This window comes from Dufourea novaeangliae, unplaced genomic scaffold (assembly GCF_001272555.1).
Source record: "Dufourea novaeangliae isolate 0120121106 unplaced genomic scaffold, ASM127255v1 scaffold7, whole genome shotgun sequence".
In the NCBI taxonomy this organism is placed as follows: Eukaryota; Metazoa; Arthropoda; class Insecta; order Hymenoptera; family Halictidae; genus Dufourea; species Dufourea novaeangliae.
Window position 1 is genome coordinate 1,686,271 of NW_015373896.1, and position 14,103 is coordinate 1,700,373.

Sequence of the window (14,103 nt, forward strand, 5' to 3'; positions counted from 1 at the left end):
CAGGTTGCGTTCGGAGGGAGAAATGCGAACCTGTGTTGTTACCAACGAATGGTTTAGCGAGTTATCGACATTGGAAAAACGACTGGTGCAGCGAGGGTGTTCATACATGGTACAGATTTTTACGGATTAATTTGTACCAGCTGGAGTCAAACGGCTAATAACTTTGCTCTGTCGAATTCTACAGAAGTACAGTACATCCTTGACGAGTGCTCGAAGGGTCTTGGGGTACTGAACATTAAATATTTCAGAAATTAATAGCCATATACAGCTGAAACAAATACTATTCGCTTCAGAATTCCAAGCCCTGTCACTGTGCTGAACCTTATTAACACTTTGACTGCCACAGTGAAAATGGCCGTACGTAGCCAGACACAATTTACCTCGGTTTTTATGGCATAAATCGTCGAAAATATATGCATGTAGTTGATCGAGGCTGTTGGTCTTGTTTTAAATTATACTACGATCTTAAATAATCCAGCTTCTTTGCAATGTACGTGTCACCCATATTTTCACTGATCGAGGATTTACTGTATTTCAACGAATAATGTTAGTACCCTTAAAATTATTCTTTCTTAATTTCAATCCAGTGATCACTGGATTGAATTTAAATTCATCCAGTCGACACGCAGGGACCAGGGGGATTTCGATGCTTCCAGGAAACGGTGCTGGGTCGAAGTTATTTCGATCCAGCTGCGAACGTGGGTCAGCGTACCGAGACGATTTCCTGATCGTTCCGGCCGTCCTCTACGTGCTATCCTAGTTAAAGAGCGGTCGCTTTAAGACGCTCCTGGAGAACCGAACGTCCTGACTGAGAATAATCGAATTTATTCGAGGCCACGTCTGGTTCAACGGGAACGTCTGGCAAGGTCGTCGAAGAACGGAAAAGAAAAAAATTTTGCGTGCAAAGTTCAATCAAGAGGACAATCTCTGATAACGCTTTCGTCGCGTTTTCCTTCGCCGTAAATCGGTTAAGCATCGATACGATCGTTGCTTTCGACCCGCAAAGACGCTCAATAATCCAGTGAAAGATCGCGTGGATCTTATCGATGGATCTGATGCTTATCCCGTGTATCGAGTTACCGGTGGATCCAGCGAGAGTTTATTTCGAATGGTCCCCTCAACGATTCAATTCACCTCTCGCAACGTCTAATTTACGGTCACGGAAGCGTACGGTACCGCGTGCTTTTCATACCTACTGTTCTATCTATACACCTCTGGATGCAGAGCCTCCGTCGCGCGCGCGGGAAAACGCTCGCGAGACCTCGTCGGATTTGTTTCGCGCGGACACGGACCTCGTCCCATTTCCGGTTTCGGCTTTTCGTGGGAACGACGTTTGAAAAATTGCACTACTCGATGAGCTTGTCTGCAAGAAAAAAGGTAAAGTCCTGCCTCTCATATCCGAACAGAGTACCCCCCAGTAACAGAACTTACAGTTACTCATGCTAAAAAATTTCTATAATTTCGCAGACACAAAGACACAGGGTCCATAGATATCTAAACGAAAATTGTCAATTTTCTTGATCTCTATTTAAATAAATGGAGTTTAGAATTCCATGATTAACCCAATAGATGCTCAGAAACATGGCACACTTATTTTCTGTTTAAACGAATACACTCGATGGACTTTCAATCCGACAAAATGGAAGAAATCGCGAATTGCATCCTCTCAGTTTATAAGATGAACGCCTTCGAGCTTTCCCAGGATCCACCCAAACGATAAAGAACAAGACACCACAAAAAAAAAAGTGTAAAATATCAAAGAAAGCTGTTCGTTTGAGATTTTCATCGAAAACCGAACCGTTGTTGTTTCACGGTGCATCGACTTAATGTCTGGCCAGGCTGGTATATCGTATCGTGTACACACATCGTCGGCCCGGGACCAGTGCAACAGTACCCGATTCAACGTCGCGTCGGCGTGTGGATCTTTCTCGTCAAGGGCAAACATTTTGATCGATACAGACGCGACGGCGGTTACGAGGAAAACGGCTGAACTCGAGTTACGGCGCAAAATGGGTACACAACCGTGCATCCACGTCGGTGGGACGAATATTAACGTGTACCTACAACCGTGTGGGGTTAAATCATCCGCTAGAATTAGAACGTACCGGCGAATGATGGACGTGCGCGTTTCAAATTCGATATAGATACAGTGGCTCGCATTAAAAATCGTCCACGACCTTTCTTTCTTTAATTTCCTTTACAGAATGTAATATGTAAACATCGATGTCTAACAGATTAAAAGCTGTAGAAAATAGTAGAGATCGCCCGACAAAATATTAGATTTACATATTTTTGAAATTAATATTTAAGTTTTATAAATAACAACAGATGGACGACTTTTAGCGTGGCCATCTTTACTGTATATATAATAAGGAGCGAGTGGACGATTTTCAGTGTGAGCCACTGTACATATACAGAACGCACATACAGAATGTCTGAGGCTGCTGCGTTTCGTTTCGCTCCAAATTATTTTCTTCTTGAATCTCGATACATTTTTTTTCCCCCCTATTGCGTCTCCTTTATCGTTTACATTCGTGGCACGCTCTCTCCCTTCGTGACACTCTCTCGAGTTATTAACGAGATACATACACACGTACATGTATACACTTCCATCCAGCGTACTCCACCGACTTGGTTTTAACGACGTTACTGTGCCGCCTCGAGTGCCTTCCCCCTCGTTCCTTTGTTCCCTTTTATTATCGAGCCATCGAAATCGCTCCGTACGATTACTGTCTGCTCCCTGTCCGTTACCAGCTTCCGTCTACGTGTACGTAGGCTCTCTGCTTACGTAACGCGTCATCCGCGTAGTGCACATCGCTCGTCGCTTTTCCCCGATCTAATTTTGACCGTTACCACGCTTCCCGCTAATTCCGCGAGCTTACGTTTCGACGCTACGCGTAACGGCCGATCTCATCCGTCATCCCCTAGGAGGGGGTGTCCAGGGAGGATCGTCCACATTAAACGAACGACAAGAAGCGAATATTAGCTGTTTTCGACTATATCCGTGTGTTTAATCTTCCTGAACTAATCATACGGAAGGAACGGTTTCACGTACATTTCGAGAGTCGATCCTCGAATACCACCACGATGCTGTGGGCTAGAGAGGGACAAGCAATAAGGAAGGCGATCGGTCAAGTTCCTTTCATCGCATCGCTTTTAAAAGGCGATAATACACTAATCGAAACACACTGGAGAGAACTACCTCAATAGAGGGAAGAGAGGATCCTGTTAGGATCATTATTTCCCACTGAAAAGACCCTAATCGACCGATAAAAGGTTAATGCCCCGAGAAACCTCCGCACGCCTGATACACGGATAATGGTTCCGTATCGAACCGAAGATTACCCCGTTAATAAAAGTTAACGAGGGAACAGCGAATAGCAGCAGCAATAAGTCGGTCGATCCAGTTCCGCGTAGGTACGAAACGCAACGCAACACGCCCCCCCAAGTAGCGCAACAGGGACCAACGACACGACGCAGCCAAGTTCTCCGAGACGAGAGAGAGAGAGACCAGGGCAGGATGCATTGAATTTCAAGCACTTAACACAAAGATCGCCACACACTTTCCCCCGACCAGCGACCCCACCTAGCCTCCTTCCTCTTTCCAACTTCCCTGTTAATCGACGACAATCCCTGTCCGGCTTTCGGCATTGTCGGGCGACGCTCGCTGACCCGTGAACCAACCGATACACCGCACCAACACCGGATAGGTTATCCGAGACTATCGAATTTCATTGTCCCCGCCAACCCTCGAAAAGCAGCGGGTTTCGATTGGTGGCACAGGTGCGGCACGATTTAACCGTCCAACCTCGTCCGATTTGTCCGGTTAACGAACCGGAAGAAGCTGCTGCCCCCATAGAAATACCATCGACGAGATTTAACGTGGCTCGAATGGCTTCCAATTATCGAGATACTCAGGTGGGTATACAATTCCAACGTGTTCGCTATTGGATGGGGCAAAGCTTTCCTACCATGGACATAATTCGCATACTTTCGATAGATCGCCTGGTATCGCGGTCACACTTCGCGAATGACGGAATTGGATTCGATCGTGGTAGGTATTCCAATGGCGCACGGTGGTCTGGGGTCGAAATTTAGTAATTGAGATAATCGAAAACTAAGTTCTCTCGCGAATTTACACTTACATCGTGGTTAAAGAAAACATTGTTACGTTTTTCTGTCATTTTCACGAATGTAATTTGCTACTATGACTGAACTATTCAATACCAGTTCCTTGGCTGTCGATCGTTAGATCTACTAAACCCATTAAACAGCATTCGGTAGGTAATGCGTTAACATTCGCTTAACGCCTGAGACTCAAATTCCATCTGGATACTTCGGCTCCCGTTCGACGATACCAACCTCGATACCGTGCCGTTATTTATTCAAGATCGACGTTACAGTCTATTGCTACTATTTCCGTGTAAAAAAGTTCCATGAAAAATGACCTCTGAGAAAACACTCGAAGCCCAGGTATTATCCGTAAGACTGGAGAGCAACCACGAGAAGAAACTCGGACACACGAAACGTTCCCAGGATAATCGCGAATAAATCTTCGATGACTAACAAGCAACCGTAGACACGCCCGTGTCTGCTGCACCGTAATTGGGGGAGGGAGAATGGGCCGTATGGCTTTAGGAACCAAGGGGTTGGGGTATTCCTCCCCTCTAACGAACGAAACTTTAACCGACAGTTTCGCCGATTCCATTTCGCCCAGCTGTAACCGTTCCGAAATCGTGCAGCAACGAGGTTGCTCTGTGTTCGCAGCAACTCAACAACTGCAAAGCCACCCCTCGATCGCCTACCTCGGGCGAGGTTAACACGGCGTTGCATCCCTCGCGATAGTGGCCGTCCCTGGATGAAAGGAAGGGAACGAAACGGTCGTGCGGACGGTCGGCTGGGTGTTTCGCGTTGGGGTAAGTACAACGCACGGGAAAAGCGAAGGCAACAGCAAAGGCAAAGGAAGAAATCGATACGACGCCTGCGCGCCTCGTGAACCTACTACCGCCTCTCACGGGGGTGGAATCGGCGTCGTTCATCCTACTAGGAGCCAGGCTTCTCCCATCCCTCGTGCCGTTTTCGTTATCGAAACGGAGAGCACCCCCGTGTCACCGTCGACGTTAACTCGCGACATTTTATTGCCATCCAGTGGCAACAGCCACTCTTTCGTTTACGCGAACAGGGACCGAGCGGCAAAGAGCAGAGAGGAGGAGGTCTCTTTCTCGCGGTCCGCCTAATGTCGTCTAGACGGCCTCCTGACACAGCAAACTTTAACCCACTCGCTGATGTACTAGCGTCGACTGACCCGGATATATTTTGGCTCGAGACTGTATTACGGCTAGACAGACCTCGGTTCCAACCCAGGGGCTTTGGAGAAAGATGCTGTACAGGCCGCGGTTCTCGCGGACTCCGCATACCGGACCGATTTAGCTCGTGCACGACCGTTTCGAGGGAAATTGTTTATCGTGCCGTGCTAACCTGTGTACCATACCCATGTGGTACTGACACGGATAAACCGAGAATCTAGTGTCGTAACAAAAGGTCTAACGATTTCCGGAGCAAAAGTAGGGGAAGGTTGCCGAATTTGAACCATCTTCTAGGTTGGATCACTAATGCGACTTGTTATTTGTTTGCAATTTACGCCGTATGGTAGACAATATATGTTGCTTATATAATAAATTAAATATGGTAACATAATTGGGACAGGCCGTAATCGTTTTTCCGACCCCATGGCCTGGGGAAATGGATCTTTCTTTTTTTATGTTTCTAGTATCAATATGTCATTACATGTCCAACCTAATGGCCGAACCTTCTCCTATACGATGACCTTGATACGATCGTAATAGAAAAGTTTCGTACGATAATATCGGATCGCGCAAAGAATAATGTTACGAGTAAGATTTCTTTTTATGTTTCCTCGTATTTTTCACGGTGCTTGCTCGAGGCGGGACGTGCACGAACAGCCAGACCCCGCGCAATAAAAATCACGACATTTCTTCGCTCCGAGCGCGGTCGAGAAATGCCAGGTACGGCAAATACGCCGGGAATGTTGACTGCCCTTGAAAAAATGTCAATTGACTTCGGCGAGTGCAGTACCTACGCGAATCTGTTCTCGTGTTATCGCGGTAATCGATGAAGCCGCGTAATTAGCATCTCGCCCCGTGGTCGAGTAATGGGACAGGATCTGGAGAAGCGAAGTAGAATATGTGGGGATATTAAAAAGTTTTAACGTAAGACAAATTATGAATCAGAGAAAATTTCTTTCTCCGCGTATGATCTTTCATTATGAATACATTTTTCCATTCTATGTTTCCATCTCTCCTAACATTGCCAGTGAATTACCCTCGATGATTATTTCTCAATTTAGAAAAAAGGACAAAGTCTGAAGTGGCTGGATCGTGAGCTGGTCACTCCTTTTCCAACCAAGTTTCGTTAAAAATTCAATCTTTATACGTATCTCGATATTTATATTCTCCATTATTTAAAAAAACAATTTTTCAAAAACCAGCGCAATTAAACAGAAAAAAAAAAAATACAATAAAGACTTCGCTTTACTCCGAAAATTCGTCGTCTTCGGATAGTGACTTCGTGAAACAAAATGGCCGCCTCATTCCACCAGTTTTTTGATATCCCTACGTTTTTAATTTTATCGACACCCCGAAAAAGAAAAAAATATCGGTATATTCGAGTCGTAAATTCCTGAATGACACGAGATGCTTAACGCCCGAGGCAATTTCCGGGCGATGTTAACGCGAATTTCCGCCAGAGCCGGCGGTCGCGACGTGAAAACGACTGACCTAAACTCGGCGGAACGATCATTAAGCGTGGCATCGCGTTCGCGGAATAATTTCAACGCTCCCACCGATCACGATAGGCTGGCGTTTCCTCGGTACGCACGAGTTAATACACGAGATCGGTGGTGATCCGTATAAGTACGCCTTCGTGGATAACATAATTGCGCGTTCCAACGAAACGATCGCCGCAGATACGAGCAACGATAAGGATCGTCGATCGAAGACTTATTTAGTGGCGAGATCGAGCGAGTCGGATCGGATTCGAAACGACGAGGATGTTCGTTCTACGAGCGGTTCTCGTGGTTTATTCGCGTGTAATCCACCACGATTCCTGTACGTATGTACATTGTACACTCTTGTTGCTGCTCTGTAATTCTACTCGCCCGATCAGCACGCGACACCAGTCGGACTACTCTTATAGAGCGAGTGAAATCTCCCTTGAGGGGATATTCCCATTCAGAGCCGTCAATTTTAGACGACTTATGAGATGAAAAATGGTTAGGTTATTGTTAAGGGTTTTACAATTTTGTATACTTGTTTGGTATACTTCAAGATAACAGAGTGTAATTTTTTATGGAATTGTCTTTATTGTTACTTAAAATGATTCTCGCAGTATATCAGTTTTCGTGGCTGCCACTATTTAAATTGTATTCATCTGAAAAAAAAGTGGTTATCGTGTGAATTAGAACAGTACAGAAGAAGAACTTTGAATATTGAAATAATTCTAGTTCACAAGACAACCAGTTGATTATTTTTATTTTTAAATTATTTGTATTCAAACATGTATACAAAATTTTAGAACCTTTGATCTACAATAACCTAACCATTTTTTATCCAAGTAAATGTAGACGTACGAGAATGTCTTCCAAAACTCTTTAAGGGTTCGAACAGTTTTATGGCAACTCGCGATAAACGTTTTATCGATATTGTTGGGAAGCATGACCGTATCAACGTATAAGGCTTTCAACAACGATGAGACACTCACCCACCCAAAGCCTTGAAAATTTGGACGCACGGAAGTGATGTTGATAATACAACTCGATGTCACAGACTGGGGATTTGCACACTACAGCATTCGGAACTTCGGGGTCGTGTCTAACTTCCTTATAGTCTACGTGGCACGCACGCAGCGGAGTTTTATTTCGCGATAGAATCGTGGTTCGAAACACGCGGTTAAACTTTTATGGAAATGATTTAAGAGACGGAGGTTGGTACGAAACTGCGGTCTGTCCACCGCAGGCATCCAATTTCGTTCAAATATTCAAGGTGGTCTGTTATTGGTGGCGGGACCGAAAAGGGTGCAATTGCGCATGAACAAGCAGGTCGAAACTGTAGAATAAATTTATCCGATATGTGTGTTCGGTCGAGTTTATAATAAATAGAAATAAGTTACCGAACGGACATATTCGCCACGCCTTATTGAAAAATACCTGCACCCAATACAATTTAAAAAGTCATTTTTCTCGAAAACAGAAACCATATTTGTAAATATTTCGCGAAGTATAACGAATATAACGGACGACCCTAGACATTTTTAGATCCAACCAATAATGTTTGAGTTTACGAGAACGTGCATCGTAGGAACAGCACTAAAGTTCTCCCAAATGCATAATACTGTATTCATATTTACTTACTTCAACGCTTACTTCCTCAAGTTATGACTCATTGCTTTTGTTTACGGTCTGCGATAAGATAATTTTCATTATCGATTTCCATGGCAGCTCATAGTAGACAAAGAAGTATCGCAATGGTCGTGACCTTCCCTTTCTCGAGAATGAAATCTTAAAAAAAAAAAAAACCTAACCTATAAAACACGGCCAGAAAAGTTTTGATTGTGGTTGATCGAGCCTTCCAGCTACACGTTACGCAAGACGGTGATAATTTTATAAAACTATTACCGGGCAGATGTTATCCGCATTAGCCGGCCACCTCGAAACATCGTGACACGCGAAGAAACGAGGGACTCGAGCCGACACAGAACACGAAATCGCGTAACAGATTTAACGTATTACCCCGGTAGTATCTGGAGCACAACCTGTTTGAAAGCATGGCCGCGGTATTAGAGACGTCCCTGACTCGGGATACAACTAACCTACTGAATACCGTCCACCACATCCCCCGCCGTTGATTGCCACCACCGAAAACTGGTTTGCAGGTGTAACAATTAAAAAAAAAAAAAGAGAAAGAATTCCCACGACTGAATTTTGCGAGTAACTTTATACCGGACCAGGCCAGACTTCCTGTTAAACGAGCTCCGTCCGCCATCGTTACACGTTAAATAAAAAAAACAAGCATTTTGCAATTTCAAATATCACCCAGGGTGAGATCCGAGTTGTCACGAAACTTCCCGCGACGAATAAATTGCGCGTAATTTCTCCATTAAGCGGAGGGGCCGAGCGGAGTGCGTCGCGACCTTTGTCGAGAATCGATTCCACGGAGACTTTTTGCTCGTGAATTATAGAAAAAAAAAAACAAAAAATGCATTCGCACGGGTGGAACGGGTCGTGTTGACGATAGCAGTGAAATAGTTTTAAATTCGTGCACAGTTTGGTTGTATTTGACATATTGTTCCGCGGTTGCGTTATGCAATATCAAAGTAACATGACCGGTTCGAGGATTGGATCGTATTACGCACGGAGTATACGCGACGACGACAGACGGTACACGGTGTTACCTTTTTGCGCACCGATTCAATAAAGACGCCGCGAATATCTTTTTTCGTGGACTCGGTACTTTTTATGCGGCGAGTTAAGAGTCCGTTTTTCAGACGCCTTGGGGTATGAACGAGGGCTGTTCAGCGTATCGTCCTTTAGTAATTATACCATCTGAAGAATCCCGACAGAATAAAGGACTCCTTTTAGAACGAGCCGCGCGAAGACACATCGTCATTACTCTTTTGACAACGGTCTCTCATCCATAGTCACGTGCCACGGGTACGGTTTACTCGTTCACCGCCGATGGTCGTATATTGCCTCCGCTTTATAGCTCAACATTGAAATTCATTCTCGTTTTAACGGCCAAAGTAATTTACAATTCTCGCGGAGCTCTTGTTCGACCAAGAAGACTTTTAGATATCATTTACTTTTCCATTTAACCACGCAGAATATTAGCCCTGGTATACCCGGACGCATTGAAATTTGTCAGCCAGTGAATAAGTACGATAGCTTTGTCAATTTTTTGTTCAATCTAGCGGTTCGAGTGTACAGTAATGAATCTATCGTTGGTTCATTACTTTCCCGAACGTTTATCCTAGATTTTCTTTTATGTTTTATTTCGTATATTATATTTCTTACGAACCAGTATAAACTGAACCTGAACGAAATAAATAAATTGAGAAGTTCGACTAAACAAGTTCACGACACTGATTAAACATGCATGTCGCAGTTTGACAGTAGTACGTACTCGAGGAAATTGGTTGCGAACAAATGAAACGTTGAAGCAATCGCGCGCAATCGATTCGAAATGTCGAAGGGGGCCCCCCAACTCGCGAACGTAAGCAAAAGCAATTTGTGGGAAAATTAGTAACGAGTTGTTTAAAAGAGTAAAAACTCACCGGAGATAGTTGTTAAAAGGTCGTCCTGGGGAACAGCTGATCCGGCTGGCTCGCTCGGTGGGTGTCACTTTCGTTCAAGTTTCTCAATCGTGATCGGCTAACCTCCAAAACTAGCTGCGCAATCAAGTGGACGCGAGCGCGACGGGGCGGGGATAGGTCGCATGCACAAGACACCTCCGACGTTTTCGTTTTGCGTGTCTATCTCTAGGCTTACGCGGCGACACGTTTGATCAGATGAGATGAGAGTGTCCTGTCGCCAATTAAAACGACACGCAAAGATTACGAGGATCGCTGGTGCTTGCGAAGGGTGGCTGTTGCGTCATATATCGTTGCCAGGCGAACGGGACGTAACCCAATTCGCGGCTGGCAGCTTCTGCCTCTACCTCTGTTCCACGTCTCATTCTCTCGTCGTTTTCGTTGCTCGAGAAATAATCACTGATGCGAACAAACGATCTGGCCACACGGGACACAGTGTCTCACTGTGGTGACATCCACCGAACTGGTAAACACACTGGAAATCGAAGACTCGTAACGGATCATCGAACGACCGTCGATTCTAATCCCATTCGCGAGGAGATCGGCGAGAAGCCGATGCTCCTGGATGCACTGCAAACTCCGCGTATCCGGGGCGGATTGATTCTCTGCCGTTCTGCTTACTGGAACGAAACAACCACCGAGCGAAAGGACGCGGCGACAGGGAAAGCCACCGCGAGCGGCAGAACCGAGGAAACGAACAGACGATCCCGACCCCACTCTGTCACCAGTAGAAATGATACTGCGGCTTCGTGGGATTTTATTCCGTGTATACTGTACATAAACGCCGACGCGCAGGCGCAGAACGATTGTAGCACTCGGTTGGACCAGGCCACTTTTTCAAATATGTATTTTGAACTCTTTTTTTCATACTGCACGATAATTTATTGTCTTACATGCAGTCGTATTACCTTGTTTCGAGAAATAATTTTGCAAACGATTAACGTCTGTTTGAAATAACGAATTACTCTATAAGTCGATGCAAATATTATTTCCAATCATGCGTCGATAATATATCTGTACTGTAATTTAATTGTCGCATGGTGTATGTTGTGATTTTGTTTGTTTTAAAAAAAACTAGGTTTATTTCTGCTCAAATAATGTAAACGCGTTTATTAATTATTTCGTCAGAATTTGACACGAGAGGTATATGTATCTTTGAACTTTGTAATATTGTAATATAAATCCCGTTCAATCAATATCGAATGTAAACTTTTATTTTCAAATTGTGTAAAAGTCGTGTAGACTGGTTATAAAGACACTACGCTTTTGATGTACAATATTATATTAAAATATAAATGCCAACTTTTCAACAGCTACACATCGATGTAGCATATAATATATTACATATTACAGTGACCGTAACTCGTGGCAAGATATAGGATCAAAGTTTTCTACCAGCTTTCTATTACGTATCTTGTGTACGAGTCATTGTATGTTTAAATAAATACGGTAAACGCTTATATGATATCGAGTCTACACATTTTAGGACCTAGAGATAAGGCGATTTTTCAAAAATAATGTAAAACCTAGATTTTTAGTTATTCTCATTAATAGAGGATGTACAAAATACAAGTAATATTTCAAACTTTACAAATGCAACCATATAAACGCGCATTGCGCGCTCAATCACACAAATACAAAGTACAGATGATTTCACGCCTGCTCACTGCTCGTCTTTGTCTTTAGCTCCATGTTTTAAGATTCGTGTGAATTCGATGTAATCGAACATCGATCCTTTGATAGGAGCTTCGCGATACATTTCATCCACATCGTCGTCCGTAAATCTTAAAAACAAAGAGAAAGTCAGTCATCTATTAAGCACCTCTAGATTTTGTGTCAATTGACTTTTAGCTCTTCAACAAACTTACCTGTCTCCCATTGTTGTAAGCAATTCGCGAAGACGTTCCTCATTTATATGACCGGTGTTCTCTTCGTCGAAGCAACCGAACGCGTTTTTAATTACTTCTTCCGGATCCGTGCCTTGAAGTCTTTCGCCGAACAAAGTTAAGAACATCGTAAAATTTATTGGTCCTGGTGCTTCGTTCATCATACCTTCCAGATAATCTTCGGTAGGATTTTTGCCTAAGAAATATTGTTATTTATAATATACAAATAAATGATACAATTCTTGTCATTTTTTGGAGCAAACCACAGGAAAGTCAATGTACCTTACCTAAAGAGGCAAGCATATCGTGAAGATCTTCTTTATCAATGAAACCGTCGTGGTTCTGATCGATCATGTTGAAAGCTTCTTTGAACTCGGCAATTTGAGCTTGATCAAACATTGCGAAAACATTCGACGTCGCGCGCTGTGCACGCTTCTTTGTCGTTGCACGACGACCGGCTGTTTTGCGGGAAGACATGTTGGTAGTCCTGCAAATATAAATAAAAATTCAGCTTACTTTCTTTGTGTGACCAATTTTTAAAATTCTTAGCGTTCTTGAATAATCTTTTACTGTGTTTCAGGATTTCTTTACTTCTTTGAAATTTTACTATTTCAAAAAGCGACGTTTTAAAAAATAGAAGGCTACATAGGAAGAAAGGAAAAAATTAGGGTAGTTTAATAATCATATAAGTATAATTACCACGGTCATTATTATCGAATAACTATTTTTAGACAATTAATTCGGGAAATGGCAACGGAACGATATCAGGATAAAAATAAGACCGTCTAGATGGCCCCTCAATAAAGAGGACGTTACACTCTACCATTCAACGAAGCCTTCAAAAAATGCTTGCTCATGAGTTTGTTTGACTAAATCTGAATCTCCACCTTCGTTACTAAAACAAATACTTAAGCAGACCATCACGAATCGTACACTTTTTAACATATACGATAACTTGTCTGTTATGGATGGTATACAATTTTGTGCTATTCTTATTACTCGTCCGAGGAAACTATGACTCCAGGCAATTACATTCTAAATAATTGTAAATGTTCATATTCTAATTTTACATTATACATCGCTCTTTGTCCGAAAACTTTCGCTGAGCTATATCGGTACAGGCTATATTTGACTATGGAGAATTCCTTCCAGAGATACGTTCAATCTCTGTCACAAAAAACTGTAAATCGCTATACTGATCGATTTTCTACTAAAAAACACATGGAAATATATATGTATATCTAAAACGCTAAAGAGTAATATTAAAAGAATCTAATCGAGGACACAATAAACAATGGCCGCCCTTCCAGAAAGACGACTGCTGTCAAATATTTCATATTTTCCAGGCTGATACTGTATGCACAGGTTAATAATTATGGTGTATCACGTGAAGATATCGAAGCAAATTAATGCAATTTTACAAACCTGTTTAATATAAATTTCTAGTCGGTGAAATGTCACGAAACACAGAACTGGACAGAGACTCGTGCTCTACTGTGACTCACGTTACGCGTCACTGTATGGTTATTCACCACACCCGGGTAGGTAGCGCCCTCTGAGAAAAGATCATTTGTCACAGTGGTTCTCAGCCGGATAGTTTGGAAACCTCCTTATGGGGTCAATCGATTTATTTCCAAGTCGATAAATTTTTGTTTGCAGGTCGGTAAACAATTTTATGTACACGATAATATATGCAACACTTAAGAATCTAAAAGAAGTAATATGTAACAGCCAGTCGTATATCTTTCAATTTTTATAGAGACTAACAATTTTTAATGTTTACGTTAGAATGTAAATACGATGATCTTGATTCGTTTAACTTTTGAAAGGCGGC

The 14,103-nt window shown here is 43.0% G+C and overlaps 2 protein-coding genes across 4 annotated transcripts in view; both read right to left on the bottom strand.

The window, feature by feature from the left end:
- Positions 1–10,865, bottom strand: part of LOC107193377 — a 52,673-nt gene extending 41,808 nt beyond the window's left edge. The window contains exons 1-2 of one of the 3 annotated variants that reach the window (XM_015582814.1): positions 10,731–10,865; positions 10,348–10,597 (exon numbers count right to left, since the gene is read on the bottom strand). The gene's annotated coding sequence lies outside the window, so the exon portion shown is untranslated. Of the gene's footprint in view, positions 1–8,428; positions 8,469–10,347 lie in introns of those variants that run through there. The other 2 variants (XM_015582813.1, XM_015582815.1) reach the window with 2 other exon arrangements.
- A 740-nt stretch (positions 10,866–11,605) lies between these two features.
- LOC107193061 (myosin regulatory light chain sqh) lies at positions 11,606–13,766 on the bottom strand. The gene is made up of 4 exons (XM_015582446.1): positions 13,695–13,766; positions 12,557–12,756; positions 12,252–12,465; positions 11,606–12,167 (listed from the first exon to the last, which is right to left on the bottom strand). The coding sequence occupies exons 2-4, from the start codon at positions 12,744–12,746 to the stop codon at positions 12,047–12,049; spliced, it is 525 nt and encodes a 174-aa protein (XP_015437932.1). The 5' UTR covers positions 12,747–12,756; positions 13,695–13,766; the 3' UTR covers positions 11,606–12,046.
- Between the last annotated feature and the right edge of the window lie 337 nt (positions 13,767–14,103).